Source organism: Sipha flava, unplaced genomic scaffold, assembly GCF_003268045.1.
Source record: "Sipha flava isolate LNK unplaced genomic scaffold, YSA_version1 109_pilon_pilon, whole genome shotgun sequence".
Taxonomy (NCBI): Eukaryota; Metazoa; Arthropoda; class Insecta; order Hemiptera; family Aphididae; genus Sipha; species Sipha flava.
Window position 1 is genome coordinate 1,169,643 of NW_020271726.1, and position 26,447 is coordinate 1,196,089.

The 26,447-nt window shown below is 28.3% G+C and overlaps 2 protein-coding genes across 3 annotated transcripts in view; one reads left to right on the top strand and one right to left on the bottom strand.

Annotated features, from left to right (window-relative positions):
• The first annotated feature begins 9,293 nt into the window (after window positions 1-9,293).
• The window catches only part of LOC112687305, an 81,480-nt gene continuing 64,326 nt past the window's right edge, over window positions 9,294-26,447 (top strand). For both annotated transcript variants that reach the window (XM_025559949.1, XM_025559944.1), the window contains exon 1: window positions 9,294-9,606. The gene's annotated coding sequence lies outside the window, so the exon portion shown is untranslated. The remainder of the gene's footprint in view (window positions 9,607-26,447) is intronic.
• LOC112686944 lies at window positions 22,312-23,378 on the bottom strand. The gene is made up of 4 exons (XM_025559446.1): window positions 23,364-23,378; window positions 23,026-23,121; window positions 22,567-22,830; window positions 22,312-22,428 (listed from the first exon to the last, which is right to left on the bottom strand). The coding sequence occupies exons 1-4, from the start codon at window positions 23,376-23,378 to the stop codon at window positions 22,312-22,314; spliced, it is 492 nt and encodes a 163-aa protein (XP_025415231.1).

Here is a 26,447-nt window from a genome sequence, read left to right on the forward strand (position 1 = left end):
TATTACATACGTTCTCTTATTAATACCTCGGTGATATACGCAGGTATAATACACAAACACACACATACTCACACATATATATGAATTAATTTTCTGTCAAGTATAAAATAATGTCCTATTTAAACGGGGTGTTATAAATCCTTTCCCGTTCCCGACCCTGCCCGAAAAAAATAACAAAATTATTATCTTCACCTACCGTTATAGTTGCACGATTGTCGGTAGTCTTACGCGTTTTACGCACAATGGGCTAACTGTAAACGCGGGTTTAAAGTATATTCCATAAATCGCTCAGTCTCTATTGATGGCGGCGTATAATAATACACATAAAACTCTTATTCCTGCAATACTATTATACTATAGTGCGGCCGTTCAACGGTGTTAGGGAAACTGTACGTGCACGTCTTGTTTGATCGTCAATGGTGAAATTGTTCGCTGTATACGCGGCACGGAACGTGTGAATAAAAAGTCCGTACAATAATTGTAATATGTAACTCATTAAGTAGGTATAATTATTATTATTACGTCAACTTAATGAGTCACATATATATTATTATCTTTATATACTCGACTTAGAATGTATAATTTAGTGAACATAATAATTGTTTGCTACGATGATAGGTCTCGTATACTTTTTCTCTTTTGAATAATTATTTTGTCCGTTGAAATCAATGGCATGATGAACCCATTTTTGTTGAGGAACAAAAATATATACAATATACCCTTCTTCTCCTTATATATTCTAACGAAATTTCCACCACAGCAGAATATTTAAGACTTAAAATGTTTGGTAGGGGCAGCCGCTCCTCCCGTTAGACCGTATTATAATATAATATGATGGTAATATATATAATTTTTATTTTTTGTTCATTATTTTATACTTTGTAATTTGTATAAAATCTTATTGGCAGGGGGACACCAAAGATTCTGTATTATTGTTATACCATGTTAGTTTAAATAATCGCGATTTTAAGCAAGAACGAATTTCTAGAAACCAACCAAAAAAATCAAAGAAACAAACACTTATCTGTGTTTTCTTGTTAATGCATTGTAACCGACCAACGATAACCGCCTGCATTGACAAATTAATTTTTTTCAGTTTACTTAAGTTGGACAAGTACTCGATTTTGTCAAAAAATTTTCGAGTCGAGTTTGAGTATGTGTCTAGATTCAACAAAAATGTTTGTACTCATATGTATAAGTACTCGATTTTACTCGGCTATAATCGAGTATTAGAGTTTATTCGACTACTTTATTAACAAATAAATGTTAAAACTATAACAAACTGGGAGTCAAATATTTCCGAAAAAAAATACAGAAAACACAGGAGAGTTGATGATTTAAATTAATAACATAAGATTGTTATTGCTTTGATATTATTCATTATGACGTCTTATACAGATTGGTAACTGTGACTTTTTTCTAAAGTACTTATTCGTTATTTTTAAACTAGAAATCTAAGAATTTTACTAAGAATTTTTTTTTCCAATACTACTCCTTTTTCGTGTATTTGATCTTTTTCGAGTACTCGCATTTTGAACTTGACACAACTCGACATCAAAAAATAATACTCGTCCAACTTTGTAATTTACTACTACATTTTTGAACTATAATTAACAGGTTATATGATTTATTGCAGGGGTATTGAGACAAAATATCCAAGGTTAAAATATCCAAGGGATAAAATATCCAGGGATAAAATAACCAATATTTAGGATAAAATATCCAAATAAAAAAAAAAAAAAAATGATAAAAATCTGTATAATTTTTTTTATTTAAATACATTATTGTTAATTTTTAGATCACATTTTAATAACATTTAACATTAATAATACTTTATAATACAGTTATAAAATAATAATAAAAATAATATGTTGTATTATATAATAATTATATTTTTAGTTTTGTGTAGTGTGTTACAACGTAACAGTTTTATTTTTACTAATATTATTTTATTACTATATTATAAAATATTAAATATTGTTAATTTCGATTTAAAAATGAATAATGTATCTAAATAAAAAATAAATAAAAAAATAAAAAAATTATGTACAGATATACAGATTTTTATTATTTTTTATTTGGATATTTTGTCTTATACATTGGTTATTTTATCCGTTGGATATTTTAACCTTGATTGTTTTGACTTGGATATTTTAGTACAGGATATTTTGTCATAAATTCAGTGCAGGGATCGGCAACCCGCGACTCGTGTAGCGATTCAATGCGGCCCGCGATTACAATTTATAATACTGGTATAAAAATATGGAATATCACATTATGTTAGTTGATAATAATAATAATAATGAAAATTGGTATTTATTATTTAATTTAATCTTACATTTAATCTGCACGTTATCTACGTTTTGATGAACGTTAACACACAACGAAATATAGTATTACAGTATTACTGAATCGGTTTTATAGTGCAATCGTTTTAGTTCTACGTGTGATATTTTTATACGTATTAATAAGTACTATGGCTGCAAAACGATTAAATTAGTGATGAGCAATGTACTTTCAAAGAAGATTGGACTGAACGTTTCTTTTTTATCGAACGCAGTGGTCAGTTATTGTGTTTAATTTGTAATAAAACAATAATAGTTATGAAAAAATACAACGTTAGGCGATATTACGAAAGCGATCATAAGACAAAATTTGTAAACTTAACCGGTGAATTAAGAAAAAACAAAATAAAACATTTTTTAACATCTCTAAGTAGCCAGCAAAATATTTTCAAATCTCAAAGCATACATAACAAGTCGTCTGTACGAGCAATTTATGTAGTTGCTGAAATGTTAGAAAAAAATAATCGTTCATTTACTGACATTGAATTTTTTAAAAATGCATGTTAGCTGTAGCGAATGAAGTATGTCTAGAAAAAATAAAACTTTTTTAAGAAATCAGTCTTGTTTTTTTAACTGACATTACCACATTTTTAAATAAATTAAATGTACAATTACAAGGAAAAGAAAAATTGCTACCAGATATGTACTTTGATATTAAATCATTTTTAGTTAAATTAAAATTGTTTTACAAGCATATTAATGGAAAAAAATTAGATCATTTCGTTTTTTGTAAACAAGTCATAGAGAAATTTCAACTATGTAACTGGGAAGAAGTAAAAGTAAAGTGTTTGAATATTATTGAAAATTTACAAAATTAATTTTCAAACAGATTTTCTGATTTTTATTCAATTGACTTCAAAATAAAATTATTTCAAAACCCATTGCAGTTGATATTGATGACCTTGTAAGCTGTTTACAAATGGAAATTAATAAGTTGCAAAGTGACAAAAGTCTTAAAACTACTTTTCGTGATGGCGACAACTTAATTCAGTTTTATTCAAGTCTCTGTGAAACCAAATTTAGTATTAATAAATAAAATAAATATGTAAATTATTTAGTAGTATTTTAGTAAACTAAAATATTTTTCTAAGCAAATGTTATCCGTGTTTGAAACACGTATATTTACGAGCAAACTTTCTCACTGATGAAATATTGAAAAAGTAATGTAAAGTATGCTTCTCGATTAATCGATCTTCACTTGAATAATGTATTGAGAATTTCTACATCGAAAATTAAACCTACGATCATTAAATTTGTTGATGCTATTCAAAATCAAAAATCATATTAATTTTTACTTCGTATTTTTTTTTTTTTTTATTATTATTAAAAAGTTATTAATACATACCACGTTAAATTAATATACCTATCAAACCAAACAGTGATGAAGCTTGAATAAATTAAATTTTATGTAACTTTAAGCTTTGTTTAAAATTTCAACTGTAAAATGTAAATAAAATAAGGTGTATGGCCCGTGAATTTTTTTTTGTTTTTGCCCTCGACACCAAAAAAGTTGCTAACTTTTGATGCAGTGTAGGATATATACATAAGTAAAACACAAATTTGTATACGAAGTATATTTATATTTTCTATGCTATACCTTGTCACTAGGTAGCTAGATATTTTGTAGCAAGGAGACCACCCGTCCACCAATAATTATGTATTCTTAATATGTGTAATGTACATTTAAAAATATATGTATATTTCAATAGATCAGTATTTTTAATAATTAATTAATTATCAAGGTTATGTATTTGAATTTTCAATTTAAATGCTGTACGTACTAAATATATGATCATTTTTAAGCGAGTTGAAGAAAAGAAACTAAAAATATATATACTCCTTACACATTGTAACAAAAATTGCTTAATCAGTTTTTATTTTAATTTTTTAAATTCAATTAAGGTCCAGCCTTGTTTTTTTTTTTAATACTTTATTCTACATTAATATGTAACCAAATTGATTTGGTTTTTCTTATTTCATTATTTTATGGTGTATATGTTGACATAGTTGTGTAGAATTTTAAAGCGATTATTACTTTATGAAAAAATATTTATCGTTCTTAGAACTCTGATAACAGTATTTACATAAATTATATTATTTTTTCTGAAGCTTACAATTAATTTTTGTAATTAAATTTCTTGTATAATTGACAACGGTTACGTATATTTTTTTTATACATTTGTATATTTTCTTCGTCCACGAAAATAACTTCTTATTGTCCTTAATGTCTTAACCCATTATCAAGTGATGATGTTAATTTAGAAACAGAAATTCCAGCAATATATGCTGTCATATGTATTAATATTTTTGTTGCTGAAATGTATTTTACTACATTCCATTGAACATGTTTGTATATGTCACATAGTACCAAATAACTGAGTATAAACAAAATTAATAACGATTTTTGGTGTCGGGTTTGATAGATTTTGTTTTTTGTAATACATATTCTATGAAAAAAAATAAGATTCTGAATAGCAGAATTCAGAAGGGACAACTATTGTATAGTTTTTCAAACTTTATGTTTAAAAGCCAATGGAAAATATAATGGTCAATAACGAACATTTTAATAAAAATAAAAACCTTGAAACATATTGGGTAAATTATTGAAATAACAATATGTTTGGTTTTTCTTGTGATAAGCGTAATTATTGAGTAATCGATTCAGATAATTTCAAGGAATTTAATATGAAAGAGATAAATGATGTAATATTCGATGGTTTATTATATTCATGTCCAGCATCAATAATAGAATTATGGATTAGGTGAAAATTTACAGAGAAAAATATAATGGTACTAATCAAATACCGGACGTCAATGTGTATTATAGTAATAATAAAATATTATAAAATTATGTACCTATTAAAAATACTAAAAATATAACAAATAAAATTGAAAAATAAATTATTTTACATGTAGTTTTATTGATATGTAAATATTTATGGCTGGTTTCCATTCAAACAAGCATTACCAGGAAAAAATATTATATTTTAGATTCTGAAAGAATCGACGAATGTATCATAATATATTCATAACGTAAATGATGTGAAAAATGATTAATTTAAAATAATTGTTCTCATTGTTCATAAAATAATAAATAAGCAGCAGTGTAAATCTCGAACAATTTATGCTGCAATACTATTTTTTAGTACATTTTATCTGTTGTATTCCATTGGTAAATTTTGAAATTACGTAAAAATTAATTTATCAAACAAGATTCCACGTCTTAAAATTTTATAAATTGACCTAAATAAATGATATTTGAAAATAAATATTTGAGATTAGAAAACATTTAATTAATTTAATTGTTAATTTAAATATTATAACTTCGTAGGATAATATCTTTGTTACGGGTAGCAAAGAAGGAGAGACATAACTTAGTATTTGTACAGATTAAAGAAAGGAATATGGCTCAAGGTCCCTAAAAATATCTAGAGTTCAATTATATCACATATATATATGATTATTTTTATTTTTATTTTGTTAAAAATATACATTATCTGTATTATCTGTTATATATTTATGAGTTAAAAATGTTAGTATTAATGTAATGTTTGAATTGTGTTTTCATATTTATTAGCATAATGTACTGACAATATATTTAAATCTTACTTTAGATGAATTACCTATTTATATTTGAATATGTATATTTTTTAAGGAGATTTTTTAATCTTATTGTCAAAATTATTCTGTGAAACAATCCATAAATCTTCATTGTTTAATCCACTGAAATAATCAGTTGATCATTTTTGTTAATAATTACAATTATAATCATTAATAAGTATATCATTAAATTTACCACCTAGAAATTTTAAATATGTTTTATAGCTAATTTAATTTTTAAATTTTAGTATTTTTAAATTAAAATAATTTAATATAATTTTTTCTTCCACATCCATTTGTATTTAACACGGCGTTCTCTATAGATTGACACATTTACTCTCATGCATTGAACTTCAATCTATAATAAATTTAATTCCCGGATTGATGTTATTTATGTATTTTTGTAATAGTTGTGAATAGGGATGATCAAAACAAGACCATGACCAAAACTTTCAAAATCTTGGTCTTAGTCTTGGTCTTGGGTACACGCCTTAATCATGATCTAGGTCTTGCAAATTCAGTCTTGGTCTTGCGCAAGACTCTTGCTATTTTCACAAAATATAAAAGAAACTAAATATCTACCTGTTATAGCTGTATAGGTTTTTTGCTTTGACTTCTAAGATGAAACTTAAGTCCAATATATTATATAGTATATTAATAATATAAAACAGTCAAACAATTTAATTTTTATCATAGATACTAGTTTAAAACTGCATTTTAAAATATTATATTTATATTATTTTACTTGTATTTGTATTTGCTGAATCAATTTACCAGCATAATTAACTTTGTAAGTTCCTATTACATTTATAATATATATCAATAGGTAATTACTAATTACTTATTATTGACCAATATAATATTTATAAAAATTGAATTGTTGTTTTTTTAATGTTCACTTTAACTAATAATAATAATAAAAAAAACTATATGATTTGTTTCAAATATTAAATTGCTTAATAATTATATTCGGTTTAATGATAATAATATGTATTATTTATAATTAACCGTTTATTCTTCTTTTATTTACCTGTGTCTAGTGTTTTAAGTGTCTAGTCTAAGTGTCTTAGTACTAAATGTTTAACGACAGTAATGAAATGCTGTATAAGATACTAGTTTAAGTACACAAGTACACAACCTACGAACGAAAATAAAAACGTACTTCCAATCAAAATTATATCTACTGTAGTCCATAATACCTTCCAGCAATTATTAGTATATTCGATTCAAAGTAGAGGTGTATTATGAATATCAGTCATAAATTATTCTATGAGCAAGACAACTTTCGACCTTTTCATCGATTTTGGAGAAAAAAAATAATTTTTCAGTAATTGCTAAGTATAAAACAACATAATCATGTTATTTTGTAATATTAATTTCAATTATTTCTTATAATTTTTTCAATAATTTGTCATTTCCTCGAATACTGATTAAATTTAATAACAATACAAATATTTTTTTATTATTTTCGTTATAACTTATTATTTAATGAAATATAGATAACTAATATGTTTTTTGGGGAAAAAAAAATTTGCGAGACTGAGTCTTGCAGTAATGGTCTTGGTCTTGTAGCTCCGGTATTCGTTTGGTCTTGTTCTCGCAAGCCTAATCTTGATCTTGGTCTTGGTCTTGATCTTGTAGCAAGAGTCTTGTGAAACCACAAGACCAAGACCAATTTTGATCATCACTAGTTTTGAAAGTATAGATTCTACACTAATGTATAATATTTACTTTTATGGTCTCAATTTACAATTTGAATAGTTAGAGTTATATCGACTCTGAGTAAAAATCCTTGGTTGTATTGGTTACCACAAATCACACTCATTTTAAAGCATTGCTAATTAATCATTGTATTTGAAAAACGATTATTAGCGATTATGAATTTTCAGAAAAGTATAGTAATAACTCTAAATAACAACTGTGTTATTTTAATTTAAAATGTAAATGAATGATATGTAAAATATTAAAAAATATTAAAAATTAGTATTAATAAATTATAAATAAAATCAATTTAGTAAATTAATTTAGCGTTTGATTAGTTACAAAAAATACGTTGATATTATTGACCTTATATACGAGTATATTGATCGATGAAGTGACAATACTATGTATATAATTAATTAAACTTAGATTAATAAAACGTTTGTAGAATATTTTTTCTTATTCTAAAAAAAAAAGAAATGACTGAACAGTGTATTTGATTGAAAAAACTTCCGGTTTCAAATTTCCAGTTAATGAAATATTTTGGATATATTTTTAAAATAAGGTTGTTTTTAAAAATATACTATTTGTGTAAATATTTAATTATAGCACAGTATTCTTATAATAATAAATATTTTATTTTATTTTTCTCAAAGTACAATATTATGTTTTAAAATCAATACATGCTTGGTGAAGAATAATATTTATTAAACCTTGTATGTTTTTGAATAAAATTCGTTATCGGATAGATAAACATGATTTTGGGGTGTTAAGTAAATAATCATTTCGTCAAATTCTGAGGGCGATTGATTCGGGTGTACAGTAAATACACTTATAATAGGAAGTGCATGGATAAATGGATTTGTCAGGAACGTTAGGGTCGTTATTATCTGATTTTTTTCTGTGAAGGTACAAATATGTGAAATGGGTACAAAATATGTCGAATATTTTTAACAAAAAAAAAGATAATCTTGGAATGCATATACAATATTTGTGGCAAACAATACAGCGAAAAAAGAATTCTCGATGTACGATTCGATTATGTATTTAATTGTTTAAAATAATTATCGACCGAAAATTAATTTTATAATTGAAGTATAATAGTAATTTACGTTGATGTAAGCAGTTTTGTTGATGTTAATGTGTTATTTCGTTATTTATGTGTATTTACTGTTTAGCATAAGAATGTAAAAAAAAAAAAATTGATATTACTCTATAGGTATACTATATACTATACATTGTATTAAATTTATTTTTTTTTTTTTTGAATTCAATTACAATATATATTTTGGACGGCTATACGTAATGATTTAAAACATTTACAGGACGCATGGGTTGAAACCGAGAAAACATTATCATAAATAGTCATAATAGTAATAATATAGAAATAAGTAAAAGTGGTAAACGTCAACGGGCATAAATGAGATTTAAATACCTAGTAAAACAGACAAAAAGGAATTAATTTTTTTTCTTTTTGCTGTGAAATGGTGTGATTTAAATACGAAATAAATAACATATTTTACAAAAATATTCCTAATAAATCCCGTTTTCTGTGTAATGCGAGCGACCAATGGGAACGATTAGTACTCCCAGGAGTCTTCGAGGAACCGTATAGTTATCGTTTTAGGTACAAAACGAACACAGCGCGCGGCCAGTCGGGTCAGTATCTTCTTGCGCGTCGACCCACTCACACGCGCGCCGCGTGTACCCACCACCATCATTTGTTATCGCGTATTCCAGTTGCACGTGCTTCGTCGAATCGTGTTCATATTGTTTGTTTAAATCTTTTATTGCAGTTAGTTTAATCGCCACTTTTTGTGTTGCTAATTTTGAAGTTTTTTATTATTGAGTATAAACATATATATATGGATTTAAAAAAAGAAAACGGAGTACATGAGGTGGAGCTGCAGATTGACGAAACATGAACTAGAAGCAATAGATAAACATTATACTATATAACGTAAGTTATTGAAAATATTAATTTTTTTGTTACAAATTAAAAACTCATAGATAAAATCAATAATATAATTATGATTAATTGATAATAAAGAGTTTTTTTTTTTAAATAAAAATGTTTGCCAGTCAAATTATAAAATTCGGTAGTTGAGTATTAAGTGCCATAAGAAATTCATAATATATGATCTACTTGACTTAAAACTATATCAATGATACATAAAACTACATTTTTATTTTATTAAAAAAACTCAATTATTATTTGATAGTAAAAAAGAAAGACATTTATTTTATTATTAATTAAAATTGTTTTTACATTCGTTGATATTTGCATTTTTTTTTCTGTTTAAAATTACTTTGTACGCGTTATACTGGAAAAATTAGAGCATGACCGTGTTCAATCTCATGTTTGGTGGCGATTAGTTGGCGGTGACTTTTTCTTTCTTAAAGATGTTTTATTTTCACGATTAAGTATTTAAAACAATCCCTGCAGGATTCTATCTCGGTAATTTTATTTTTTTTTTCATTCCTATAAGTTTAATATAATTATGATCAATTATCTAACTAACCTATTCTGTAAGGTTTATAATATATAAAATAGAAATATTTACATACTTAATTTCAGAGTCCGAAGTAATTATTTTACTAAATACCCTAATATTAATTTATTTATGCAATTAATTTTTTTGGCAATAACGGCAATAAGAGATATATTTTAAAAATATGTTGGCAACGATACTTAATTAATATCGGTAATTAATAAAACAAAATAAAATGATTTGATGTTTTTTTTTTAAAACGTTAAGTATTTTATTTTAATCATTCTATAATAAGTAAGTACATGACTTATATCCTACCTACATTTATACATTTTTTTCAATTTTTACTTAAATTTAAAGGTACATAATCAATTTAAAGAAATATGTATCTTGGAGTATAAACATTATTTTAATTTCACTACTGAAGATAAATCTAATTAAAATAGTTCGAAAATTGAGTAATGTATATATTACCTGAGTAATATAAACACTACCCATGTCTATTGAATAAAGTAAAAATATAATTTGTAAACCGTATATTTTGTTCATTATCTATCTTTGATTGGATAAAGTGTTTTGATAAAATAAAATACGTTAAAATATCAAGTGTACATTTTGAAAAAAACTTGTGCACTTGTTTGGCTTATTAAAGTTTGATTATTTAGTTTACTAAAATGTCTCCTTTAAATGATAAATTTTATGAGAGTTTTCAATAAATTAATTTATGGAAATAATAGGAATTCAGTGCATTTAACGGAATCAAAATATTATGATATATCAGCCGAAATAAGAAACGTGAATATAACCGAAAAAAAGATTAAATCAAAATAAACCATTAATAGATACTTTAAAAGTATCGGTTACAAAAAAAAAGCTTTGTGTAAAATAGCTAATGCACAATATTTTTCTGGTGGTCAAGTTTTAAAAAATGTTTGTTTCACAAATAAATATATGAGTAAATGTAAATTTGGGGGTTACTTTGAAACTCCAAATGCTACTTGAATTTGAACACTATTCCAATAAATAACTATATTTAATTTTTCAAATTTTTATATCTTAAATAATAAATTAATAATACTTAATTTATTTAATAAATAAATTGTTTTTGGATTAATATAATTTAGTTTTTTTTCTATCTCATACTTTTTCCATAGCAAACTGGATAATGTACATATTATACTGTTCAAATGGGTAAGATTTATTTTACTCGGGTAATATGTACACTATTCATTTTCGAAATCTACCCGTAACAAATACATCAGACTTAATTATAAATAAACAATTAATTTTTTCTTGTTTGTAGCTTTCAGTACTTTAGTTCTATCAGTCAATGAGAACATAATGTAATATATTATTTTTATACATGATTTTTAATTCATCAAATTTTATATTTATTAGTTTTTTTTTCTATTAAAAAGAATATATTCTTTGGCTTCGGTCGTCAACCTCCTCCATGTATTGTCACTGCGTTTAAGTCTCTCTCGAGGTACCACTCTATACTCTATACTTACATGAACAGATTATCTATACAGCGTTGTATTGAATGAGTGTTAAAAACTGAAATGTGCACCGAATTGATTTACTAGTCCCCTGAGCGTTACAAACTTAAATCAAGTACTTTTATGAGTCACGTATGATCACTTTTATAATTCGGTAAGACGACCTAAATATCTATACATTTTAACGAATGAAGGTCAAAATATATATTTTTACATTAAATATTTTATGGTACATAATATAAATATTACTAATATTATGAAACATGGAAACAGTTAGCGGCCGGTCAATCATTAATATGGATTATTCTAACTGTGAAATTATTTAGAAGAATTTTAATTAATGTCATGTAAACTGTATTATATGCATATATGTATGCTTTTGAGTAAAAAAACATATTGTCTTACTTTAAATAAGATCTTAAATGGATAACTAAAATACTTAGGTATTACGATTAGATAATAATAATAATAATAGTGATAATAATTGTGAATTCAGTTCAGTATGGTCTATATCGAGTACATTTTTTTTTACTTGACAATCAGCGGACGTGAGCGCGCATATGAGACTGTACATGTGTGCAAAAGGTATGTGTATAATGCTCATGACAATACTCGCATGCATCGGCCGGAGGTCGTCCTATAAATCAAGAGACATTCATGATGGCACCGAGAAGAAGCAAGTTAGAGATTTTGCAAATAGATAATATAATGCCGAACGCTGGAGGAGAAGTGAGGGGAGAGAAATACGGTCTGGACATTGTTCTCGCTGTAGGTCGGGGGATAAATGAACTCACGAATCGATATGTGCTCTAGAGATATTATGTTATTATTTTTTTTTTATTCTTTGATTATAATATATCCTTGTCCTTATTTTTACCTGAATAACAATGGGAGAACATAATGTACCAATAGTCCTTACTTAAGAATTATTGTAAATTATTATTTTTCGGTTTTCCTGATATTATTTCCCAATGTTATTTCCGGAAATGTGAATTTAATACACAATAGTGTTTCTGAAAGAAATTAATTCATATAGCCACAGAATAATAATAATAGAATCACATTCCTATACATATTTAAAACTTTATTTTTATGACGTGCATTTTAACATTTTCCGGGGATGTTAATGTTCTGCAGATTATTGTGTAATTAATTAATTATAAATAAAACCGGATTATGAGTCCTTTCAATATCGTTTTGTACATCCAAAATTCAAAGTAATTTCTTATTAATATTAACTAAAACCTGTTTGTTATTTTAACACTTACACTTTGATAATTAATAAAATAATTACATTTTTAGTATAATCCAAAGTCCGTGTATTTTAGTAAATATTAAATAATATCAAGGATATTTTTTAGAAAAGATAATTAAGAAATTTAAATTGTTCAGTACGATGTTTGTAAATATTTTCTGTATCCCTATCTAATAAAAATAATTTTAAAGTCAAAAAGAAGAAAAATAATTTAAAATGTTTAAACCAAAAAAACTAATCTCAGTAATTTTCGAAAACACTAATTTAAATTCTAATTTCACAATGAAATTCATTTTGCAGATAAATGCATGGCACATTTCCACGAATAATTATTATAATGTATTTAAAATATCCATATAATTACCTAATATATTTAGTTTTTACTGTACTTCTATTTATTGTATGTTTGTAGTTCGTAACCAAACAATATTATACGCATGTGATTTTTATTTTATTTCTACAAAAATTTATTATTTTCGTAGTATATTAGTTTATTACATATACGTTGGAACGTAAGTTACACCTTATACGCGGTGCATGAACTACGCAAAGGTTAATGTTCATTGTAATTTAATTGCCCACAATATCGACGACATTTGTTTGAATAAGATATTTTATAATATATTCGAAGACTTTATTATGGGTATAGCACTATAAATACAATAATTATTATATCACTCAACCATTTCAAACCATGTATAGCTCTTTTCGAAGACATTAAATAGAAAGAAAAAAACCGTTCCAAGTTTTAATAGCTTGTTCTCATTGAGTAGTATATGTTAATTAAATGCATAGAAAAACGGCTCTAAGTTTTTTACTACTAGTAAGAAAATAATTATTACTATTTTAACTATTAGTATATATTTTTATGTACTCATAGTTCTTGTGAAATATTTAATTCATTTAAAGTATTATCAAATTTTTACACGTAAAATATTTAAAAAAAGTTTTAGATTATTTTTACTAAATTTATTTAAACTGATAGTACTGAATTATTTGGGTAATAGCATAAGCCACCATTAGGTATAACTTGTAAACCTCTGTGTGTATTTATATTAGTTATGGTCCGCAGGATAATAAAGCCCAAAAAATTGAATTATTATTACACTATCAGATTTTAATATTAGCAATAAAATAATTTGACATTGGCGTTCACAATGACAAAAGTATAGTCTACACTATACTATATTTGTAATGTCATAGATACGTAATATCATTGATTATAAATCTATAGTGTTTATAATCAATGGTAATATAGTGTTGTGTAAACTTTTGGATTATTTTTATTTATTCAATGTATACTGCTGCGTTTTATAATGCATTGCACTTTTTAGAAGCAGCCCTTGAAATACTAATGGTACTTAGTAAGCCAAAATAGTATGTGTATATATATGTTTTAGTTTTATTTTATAATATCAGTGAAGCTGTACGTCCGTACATAATACATAGGACCTTACATACTCGTATATACGCACATGTACATACATATATGTTTATATATTTTTTTGTTCGATGAAAAACGGCCCAAGGCACGAAAAGTAATTACTTGTTGCGTTTAATGGCGACAATAAACATTTTTTTCTCTCTTACGAAACAATGAAATCGGATTCAATGAAAAGAGTTATGTAGAGTACTCCCTTATGTTATACAATACGTGTTATACATGCAAAACAAAAAACATATAATACAAATCTCCCGTCGGTTTCTTTTTGAAACAGGGTTTCGGGTCTTGAGAATTTGTTCTTCTTTTTCTTTTCGTATTTCTAGTAACTGTGAGTGTGTATATTATCAGTCATTGACACCGGGTACACACTTCTTGGTCTTGGACGTGTTGTAGGTACGTATCTACCTATATCGTCTTTGACATTATCTGTAAGTCGATATTGTCGTCCCCTTGCCAGGTAATTTTGCCACTAACGATCTCCGACTTTTTAATTATGCTTCGAGGAGCTCATAAATTCTGAAGTTGAAAATCTGCACGCTCCGTGTCGTTATATTACACATAAAATAACATAGAATATAATCGCCTTGCCAATACACACATGCAAACGGAGAGACGCGTGAAAGGGACAATTCTAGTCGCGATGCCGTTTTGATATTATCTGGATCGCCTAAGACGTTGTGTGTTAAAGGATTTCTAATACGACGGATCAATAAACTTACATTGAAGGAAAATTAGTTAACATAAAAAAAGGTAACTGGTACGTACATGTGTATTATTATAAAATTTAAAAAAAATTAGTTCGTCTTAATTTTGGGATACCATTTATACCTACCCACGTAAAATGTTAAATATATATATATTTTTAAATATTTTAATTTTTTTCTTTACCGAAATTGAATGTATATTATTATTTTAATCTAAAGAAAAATAATAACTAATTAATTAATAATTAATCTAAGACTAATGCGAACCAGTATGGAGACTTTGAATCTCATAAGTACATTTTTTACTGAACAATAAACTGCAAATTGTGCTAATACGAGTACTACTGTTTATTCTCCATATAAAACGTTCAACATGTATTTTAAGTGATAACCTTTTCTTATCTTATAATATATATGCGTTCATAAATTTAGGATCGTTATAATCACCGACTTGTACGATTCGTTTTCATACATACGTAACATATTTGCAATTTTTCTGTACATATAATAATCGAGTGAAAATGGAAAATTAATTAACCAATATTTTATTTCTTTACGTACGTTATTATTTAAATTGAATTATTGGATCAGCACAATGTATTTGCTTTGCAATGTATTTTTTTTGACATAACGTTCTTCACGTAAACATGTGTTGTAATTCGGACACCATATTGTAACAAGAATGTTGTAACGAAGCTGAAAACTATTAATCAATGCCAAATGAAACGTTCACGCTTATGTTTACAATTTAATAATTAAGATTAATAACGTTATATAAAAAAATATTATATAGAGGTCTTATTATTATTTCGATTTTCTTTGACATGCCTCACGTGTTAATTTTCAATTCTAAATAAACTATTATAAATTAACTAATTATATTTCAACATGAATATACGACTACACTAAAGGTTTTTATTGACGCATGGAAATTCATAATAAAAGTAATGCATTTGCAGGTACTGGATAGGGAAAAAATACACATTTGTGTATATTGTTCTTTTTCTGTGGATTTATACGAACATAATTAAATATAGTTTATTTCCATTAAAATAATAGTAATAATTATGATGTTTTTACTTTCAGTAAGTTATGTACACTAGAAAAAAGTTCTCTCTCTCTCTCTCTCTCTCACACACACACACACATACATACACACGAATATTATTCAGACAAATATATGTAGAAAATAAATCAAACGTCCAAACATTTGAGGGCAATGATCAGTGATTACTCTATACTCGTTTGAGTTCACTTGTAGACGGACAGGGCGCACAGAAAGGAATAATGATTTTATGACGACAATAAATCTTATGCTCCTCCTATCGGATATTCTATAATAATAATATGGTCACCGTCAATATTCTAAACAGTAATGGTTAAATTATATGATTATTATTATAAAGACGATACTATCACATCATGACGTGTCCACGATAATGTGAAGATACGGTCGTTCCCAGTCAAATCGATTATGTACGCGTACAAAAGTTGTGTGTGTGTATGTGTGTGTGTGTGTGTGTGTGTGTGTGTGTGTGTAAATAATTCGAAGAAAAAGAAAATATTACGGATCTTGTGTGGGGAGGGGAGTTGCAAGCAAAGATATATGGAAATGTACTCACATAGTCATATATTATCAAGTATGGGTGTTTGCGTGGCTTATTTGTTAATTTGGAATCGGGTTAATAGCCGAAAATATCGTTACACAACATCTGGTCCTTGGTGACCTTGCAACACACTCATTTCCCATGGTAATCATAATATGTATACACCTTACGTATACGTTGTAATATATGAATGACCACCACTCAAGTGCACACCCGGTCGAATAGGCATATCGGGGTTCGGCCCGCGGCGGCGGCGGCGGCAGCAGCAGCAGTGGGTGCTTTCGTGGTAGAACTAGAGAGATTAATAACATGACGTCTAGAGGAGTCGTGATAGACCATTATAGTAATAATAATATGAATACCATGAATATCGCGGCTATTGTAAACACACGTGAACGTTGTTTTAATTTGACGAAGCAAAACGAAATGTTTTTCTAGAATTAAATTCCGACACATAATCTCGTACATGGTAGACCGAAAATTGAAGTTATAATATTAAACGCATATGATATACGTATGTTATTAAGATAAAAAATATTACCTTCCTGTGAATATTATTCTCCGAAATTGAGCTGCGCATAAACTAATAAATAATTAAAGTTTTTGTTTAACGTTAACGTGTAATAAATAGTGACGTTTGGTCCGAGAAATATTTGCATTTGATTTCTGGCATCGGGACGCGATAATTTACATTAATCGAAAAATCGTTATTGATTTAAATATTACTGGTTTTTTTTTCTCCAGTAATCGTCTGATAATACACGTATTTAGTTTTCATTTTGAATTTCAAGCGTAGGTGTTACGTATGTAGTTTATCACTCCAATAAATTCATACTATAATACTATATTGGCAATTAATGTTGACTTAAAATAGATATATATATATATATATAATATAATACACGAACGACTAAATAATTAATTTAAACTGTATTATTTTATCTATATTTTTTTTTCTACAAATGTAATGTTAATGGTCTAGCAGTTGAATCAGAAATTATAAAAAAAAAAAAAATGTCAAGAATAATAAAGAAAAAAAGGCACAATACATCAAATATTATTATTATATTATTACCTATACAAAACTTAATTTTACTATTCATGTTGAATTTATGAACAACTATTTCTAGTATTTCCTGAGGCGTAAAATATTCGAATAAATATTCCAATTTGTACTAAAACCGTTTCACGTTGCAACTCAACGAATGGAAAACAATAATGTTTTAAATAATTTATAACTCCTAAATAATATCTCTCTACTCTCATTTTACGTGTATATAATTTATCACATTTAAAGAAATTCAATATTCAAGAAATACACGTAAGTAAAAATAATAATGAATAATTCATAGGTAAGTTAGAATATTATTTATCTATAACTTATAGGCATATATTGTATTATTGAAATAATTTATTGGTCTTTAACTGAAATGCATCGGTAATAAAAAGTTTAAGCCGAATAAATAGGTATTCTTCGCATACATTTTATGATATCGTACATGATTATTAGAGGAACCTCTCCGAGTATAATAATTGACTCGATATCGCATTGTATAAAAATTATACATGCAAATGTTTAAGTCGATTAGAATTTATGTGCGGATAACTCTCGGAGCTATCTACAGATATATGTATTTAAATGAAAGTTATACGACTCGTACATGTCTTTCAAAAATTGTTTGCATTTCCACTTAGTCTTTCAGCTCGTTATAGCTTTTAATACACGTATTTATATCATAATATCTAAGGGGTCTTGTTAATTCTTTTATAATATCTCCGTTTTATCACCGACAATTAACATTTTAATACGGTGCAGTTCACGTGATCCAATATCGTAATACAAGCATCAGTTGTAAAATATGTCAATATCGTCTTGTTGTTATAAATTATTCTGTAGTACATCATCAAATGGTCGCAATAACTTTTTTACTGTAATTTCTTTCAGAATGAATATTATAATAATAACGTTGCTAGCCGACCACTGCAGTCAAACATATGTGTGTATTGTTGCAGCGGTCTGACGATTATAGTATGATGTACTCGTACATATTTTTGCGCACGTGCAAAAACGTCGTCGAATGTCAAGCAGTCTGCAGGAATCGCATCTCCCTTACGTCCGCCACCGTACGGTGCTGTTTTGCAACGCGCGCTGGCGGTTATATGCCCGTGCAATATTCTCCGACGGGAAAGAATTAAGTTGGTATAATTTATAACCCGTTTAACGGAGGAAAAAAATACAATAATAAAAAGGGTATACGTCGAAAAAAGCACCGAGACAATGGAATAAACGGCGTACGTGCGTATACACACATTTGTGGCGCATGATATATATAATTCATTTAAATAATGATAATAATAATCGCTGTATTATTATATTACACTTGCAGCAACAATGCACCGTACATGCACTTTCTCTCTTTGCGCGCGTATATATCTAACCGTGCATTATACGATCGTAGGTGTCGCACGCGCCTCGACGATATTATTATTATACTTTATCCTTCCGCCCCCGCCGACAACGTACAGCACCCATCACGCTTAGCCTTGACACTGGTATCATAAATATTGTTTACTCGACCCTATCAGCGAGAGCGGCGGTCCGAGCGTACATTGTATATAAATATACGTTTTCACGTCGACCTGACATTGAACAAAACGCATAAATATAGATCAGCGATAAGGAGAATAAAAATAAGAGGTGAAGAACCCCCGCAACAAAAGCGCCTTTTTCGTTTTGTTAAGAGATGCGTTTTGTGGAAAAGAACAAAAAAAAAAAAAAACCGAACCCATATATATGTACTCTCACAGAGCATATGCTTACTTCTCAAAATTCGCAAGTTCTATTCATAATATATAGACTATAAAGCGCTGCGTGTCAATATTATAATAACGAGTCATCGTCTCCTATCGTATCGGAAACTGTGACGGGGGTCACAGCCACACATGACGATGGTAATGTACGAGCGCGTAACACGTAAAATAGGTTCTGCGTATTATAAAACTAGTGTAGAGTGAATCATTTCTACGGGAACCGAAAAATATTATAATCGCTTGAAGATTTTGAAGCTTATTTGTCGGAGTGTTTGATCACGAGAAGATAAAATATTAAGCATTGTTACAGAAGGGTGATGGGAAAATCCCTCTTCTGTAATAACGTATGTTCAGCGTAACTCATATTTATTTTTATTGTATTGTTACTCGACAATTATAAAGTACGAATGAAGTTGTTACAAACTCGCGAGAGTTTATAATATACCCTTCAGGCAATAGGTATTAAATTAGATCCGAGAAGTTTTACCATCGAGAGAGCTATAGAATGTCTAATTACATGCGGCCGTGAAAGTTATCGTTTGAAAATCAAGTGTTCAGGTACATATACATGTTATACGGTTAAAGGGATTAGCGATATTATAATATAGGATTATTTCGCTAAACAACCGTTAAAAACTGTATCTATACAGAGTGATCGGTTCCTACGCTAAAAAAAATCATCCTGTACAGGACGTCTTCCGCGAATAAAATCGTCCAATATATGTTTACGTTCACAACGTGGTATAGGACATGATGGCATGAAGGGGTCGGAGAGAGTATCGCGACGACAATGCGCGGAACCGGTTGTCGTTCGGGCCAGGAAGAGCTGTCGGAATACGCGCATACACACGTACACTGTTATACGATCGCTGCTCGCTGTTAATTTGTATTAATTAGACAGAAAGAAACCCGAACGTGTGTATGTATGTGTGTGTGTGTGTGTCTGTGTGTGTATTCAGTAGTAGTAGAACCAGCAACAGCAGCAGCAGTTAGTAATAAGTAATAGTAGCAGTAGTAGTAGTGTATAATATTATAATTGAGCTCTCTGGCCATTCCCCTCGCGGAACGTAATAATAATAATAATGATAAAAAAAATAATGACGATAATAATTATCACGCGAGCTCGGTATATAGTATTGTATACGGAAAATTGCTACAAATGAATGCGGCTACGAGTGTGCGCGTGAAAACGATGGGCCGCCGCTAACCCTTTCTCCACAGACCAAATATGCACCTATTGATACTAAATTAAATACCAATTATTTTATTTATAATCGTATCAAAAGTAAAATGCGTGTAACGCATGTAATGTGTGTGTACTAAGCCTAAAATCGTGTACACTACGACGCACTTTGTGTGTCGTACAAAAATGATCGTGTACTTATAAAATATGAAGGCGTGTAGCATAGAATAATTTTCGTTGGAATCACCTAAACAGATATTTTACTTAAATCGATTTGCAAAGAGTATTGGAGTACATGCAAAAGATAGGCTTATCCTTAACACTGCAGAATATATCGCTGTAGTGGCGTAATCTGGTCATGTTTGGGCAGGGACGGGTTTTATCTCTAACCAAGGGAGAGGCTAATGGAGGCTTAAGAATTTAGTTAGTTGGTTTTTTAAATCTATATAAAATTTTAAATTACATAATATGTTTTTGAGTCCCTCATAAGTAAATCATTTTTTTCACAATAATGATAAAGTTAAAATAGTTACATTATTGATTTCAATTTTAATCTGAAACCATTTTAAAATATAAATAAATACATATAATTAACAACAAAAGTGAACTATTTATTTATAAAAAATATATATAAAATAGGTACCATATTCATCAATGACCATTGACGATATTTTATTATAATTATTAGTATATAATAAAACTTTGCTTTGTAAAATAGATAGCTTAGTCCCTAGGGACTTTGCTAATGCCCCCTTAGCCACCCTCTTAAGCCCGCCCGTGTGTTTGGGAGGAGTGAATGAGACCTAACTAGCCTAACCTGAGTATACATAACATATTAAAACTAATATGTAGGTAATTATAAATAAATTATTAAAATTAATTGTTGTGATAAATCATTACCATTTATTATAGTAGATGCCAAATCAGATCTTGTTTAACTGTGAATAACAACAAATTGAAGAAAACATTCATTTAACACATTGTTATTGTACATAAAACGAACGCATGACAGTTGTTCTTTTGTAGCAATATCTGTTGTTTCATTATCTAAAACTGCAAATCCCTCAGTAGCATTTACTTTCCCAACTATTTCTTTTAAAGTTAATTGATCACAAATATAAATAATTTCATTTTGCATCTTTGGTGATCATAGGTGCAACTAGGGGTGTGCAATAGGGTTTTTAGCACCTCTGAGTTCAAATGTAGTACTCCTGTTTTTTTTTTTTTTTTTTTTGGATCTATATAATTTATAGAAGTTACAGTTAAATACCATTTAATTTTATTTTCGGCAGTTTTAGCACCCCCAATATTTGAGCTCTAGTTGCACCCATGTTGGTGATATGTATTTTTAACCCTTTTCTTCTTCAAGAATATTGTTTAAGAAAGCATCACCGTGGGATCTATATTTAAATATTTCCTGAAAATTACTTTATTTTTCAAATTCTACAATAATAAAAATCAAGTTAATGAAATATAATATCCACTAATAAATTAAAATATCATTGACTCAACCACACAATATTATCAAAATAGAAAATACTATACATATTACCAAGTTCCAATAGTTACCATTTAGTTTTCTAGAATCGCGATGTCTTCTTAATGCAATTTCTTTTCGTTTACGTAATACTATTCATTCAACTACTGGAATCAGACGACTTGTATTCAATTTAATTTATTTCTAATTTCTCAGTTATGGAAACTTTACGACCAAGTATAGACAAAAAATGGTCAGCAACTAATTTAGATGCTAAATAATACTTCAGTTGGAAATTATTTCGAAACGTCTAAAATTAAAGAGAATATGTAATTCTACTATTAAATACAAAAAATATAGTAGTTTTTAAAGTGCGTATTGTTGTTATATAATTAATCTATAAAATATGTTTATAAAAGATATTAATAATAATTAAAATAATAAATACATAAAAATAATTTAACACCTCTTTTGCTTTTTTCCAATTTGTAAAAGCAGTTGAAACAAGTTGCCCCAGAGGCTGGCTACCAACTCCGCTATATTTAGCAAATAACAAACAATACTTATAAAAAACTCCTTGTTTAATCTCTGAGTAAGCAAGCCAATTAAATTCTGTAGACCATTTATATTGATATTTCAGACCTTTTTCTTTATATTTTACCAACAATGGAAACTCATAACTTACATTTGATACCCACACATTTCTAAGCACCTATAATATATTAAGATTAAAGCAAATAATCAAAATATCTAGTATTTAATAGAATATTTAATATAGATAAAGGACTGCAATATTGCATAATAAAATGTAGATGATATTTGTTAATGGCTTGTGAAATAATAAAATAATAGATTTTGTATGCAAGATAGCTTAATATAGCCGATTATACTGCGATAATTAATTTACAAGCTTTTTATCAGCATCAGTAAGCGTGCAATTAGCTAAAAGCCCTATATAATTTGATCTAAAATGAGTTTCCAATTCATCATCAATAATTTCATCCTGAGGAAAAATAACAATAATCGGGATTCAGGTTTTTTTATATTATTTCTATAGAATATATTGTAGTAGGTGGTCCATTTATTATATATACTAGTATTAAAATAAGTACTCAAATATGTAAGACGATTAAAAAAAAAAGGCCATGAGGGAGGGTTAGGATACCCAAATCCTCCCATAATTATGCTATAGTATCACAGGCTACAACAGACTTGCCAGATGTACCATTATAATGGTATTCATACCATATTTTTACACATTGTACCGTATACCATAATAAATTATATGGTACGCGGAAAGTACCATAATTAATTTAAATTAAAAATTGAATGCTTGGTATCATCTTTTTTCTATGCTTGGTAAACAAGCAATACACACGTAGGCCGTCCATAGTATTATCCATGGTATTGTTCTGTGGTATTGTGTTTTTATGATCTAAGTTAAACTCAGTGTATGTAACAGTGGTTCATTTTATGCTAATAAAATTTACGTTATAAGTATTATCACTTATCAATCATAATTCATTACTTTTGTTTTAAAACTAGTTTAAGTTTATTGTTATTTTTTTAAATTATTTTTTTATCTGTTAATTAGGTGTTAGTAGATACCTTCTGATTACAATTTCAATAAAATTAAACAAATTGAGCCGGGAGACTTTTTACTTGGTTATTAGTATAGTTATTACTGGTGAATAAAAATTAACGAATAAAAAGTGTGATTGATGTTGATCAAATTATTTGATTTGAATTGCTAGAAATTTTTTTATGTACCATATTACTGTGCAAAGTACCATATTTTTTAAAGTTGGTACCATTTTATCAATTTTGCGGTGTGGCAAGGTTGGGCTACAAACATTTATCTCGAATTTAGTGTACGGTACAAAAAATTGCAAATCTTAATCCTTGGTGTGTGCGCGTCTAACGCATCAAGCTCGTATAATCACGAGCATTGTGCAGCAAACAACAAACGGTTCTCCACACTGTCTGTGAAGAAATGACGGCGGCTCGCGTTGACGCGCGAAAGCGATAATGTACGGTTGTATTACATTTTTTAATATTGTCGCTTTTATCTTAGATAATTAATGTGGTCCGTTTAACGAATCGTTTTGAAAGATGTGCGAGCGATTCGAGTTTACCGCAGCAGTGCGAACGTATGCTTACGTAATACGTGGGTTTATTGTGTGTGTGTGTGTATGTGTATGGCGACGGTGGTCTAGACGGAAACATAATATAACTTCAATATATTATGAGATGATGATTGTAAAATCTTACTGATTTCAGATAGCATTTTCATAATTTTTCTCTTTTGTCGCGCATTTCTCCATTACACTTTTTTTTTCGACTCTTGGACATTCGTCATGCGTCTTAATGTCACCATTGATATCTCTTCATTTTCACACGTTATGTTGGTTGCAAGATTTACATTTATCGCTCAACTGCTCGTACATCGGGCTATTTAATATAGTATTGATATATCAAAGATTCTTAAGATTTATTTTCCTTCGAAATACGTAATTATTAATGATTAATGATAACTGATTTATTCTCTTCCAGAGAACTAGAAACCATTAACAGAGTTAATTAAAATATATTCTTCAGAATCTAAAAAACTGTAAACGTGTTTTTCTAAAATCTTTTTCGGACCCAACTGTGCTGCATATATACACACATATCTGTGAAGTTTTGATGTGTACATTATTATAACACAAAAAATGTTCCATTTACCAGGGATGACTCTTAATATTATATTACAGTTGGTTCTGTTTTCACTTGCATTATTTAAAACCAGTTCGACTGTTGACGTTTGGCGTGTTATTCATTTAATCTTCCTATAATTTATACATGTATACTGGCACCGACAATTTATTTATTAAGCGTTTTATTTTTCATCGTACTCGGCCAAAATATTAACTATTTATTTTCGCATTAATGCGCGTATTTAAATACAAATAGCGGATAAGTGGTTAAGATTTTTTCAAGCGACTTTTCGTCGTCGACGATGTCATATGGACAACTTTTTTTTTATGTATCCATTGTTTTGATAGTATATTCGTTTAAAGGAATTTATATTGTTAACGTCCATTTCTCGGAACACAAATAATTGTAAAATACCAAATTTCAGAAATAAATCATTCAAGTGGTTTAATAGCATTTCGGAGCTTGAATCGTTACAATAACATAACTTATTATTATATTTTTACTTCTATATTGATTGTGTTTACGGGTTTTTCGTTATGCCGTACGAATAATTTTTTTTAACAAATCACGGCAATATTTCAACGCTTAGCCTTAATAAAAATCAAAATGAAAAAAAAATCAAAGAAAACCAAAAAAAAAAAAAACAATTATTTTACCCCAATCATTATTATTATTGAAATACACGTGGATTTTTGTTTTCGCGAGCACGGAAATCAATGGTAATTAATAATAATAATAATAATAATAATAATAATAATAATGCTGATGATTCGTTCGGAAACTCTGCCGATGCCTGCCGCCATATAATCTTATGACACGTCCGGCGCAACTGGGTTTCCACGCTCTGATAAGCGACACCGTACAGTTCTAGTTCATTAAACCGTTGTTGGAAATCCTCTCATACATACAACACATACATACACAGTAGGCGCCATTGTGTCCGATTTTTTCTCACTATTTTCGATTTCCCTCTTGACGAGAAATAAACACGTCCATTATCTTATTATCGTGGCTGTTGTCACAATATAGTGAACACGACGCGTGGACTTTGCACGAAACCGAGAGTATTCGTTCAGTCCATTCATACATTCATCACACATAGTGGGTTATAGAGCAACATATCATTACATTATACAGAGCATTCCATCGTATACATACAATATATTATATTTTACGCTAATGACTTAAAAATTCTCGTCTCGCATAGCTATACACACACACACACACACACACACACACATTTTTATTCTACTCCAGATTAGACTGCTGCAGTTATGGTGTTATAAGCGGAAGGATAAGTTTTTTTTCTACCTTCTTTCTTACATGTATAAATACATACATAAATACATGAATGATATATAATACATAAGTATTATATATCATACATGTATTTATATAGTGAACCCCCGCCTTTGCGCATTGCTGCAGTGCGCCGGATGATGATCTCTTAAACCCCTGTACGTTAACAACGACAGCGTCCTACATGACTTCTCCATATTGTTTTACATAATAAAATATAAAATACGTTGACCTTTGTTGTTGTGCGCCTTGTGTGTGTTTGGTTCGTTTATTTATATACTTGTCTTTGTTCATGTATATCTATATCTATACGCGACCGGCCACGACAAATAG

Bases quoted from the DNA above. Each gene is read 5' to 3' on its own strand.
- LOC112686944 (XM_025559446.1), bottom strand. The intron at 22,831-23,025 runs GTAAATTAATTA...AATATATTATAG, and splicing joins CTGATGCTGATAAAAAGCTT to GTGCTTAGAAATGTGTGGGT. The intron at 22,429-22,566 runs GTATTTATTATT...CTTTAATTTTAG, and splicing joins AGGTGTTAAATTATTTTTAT to ACGTTTCGAAATAATTTCCA.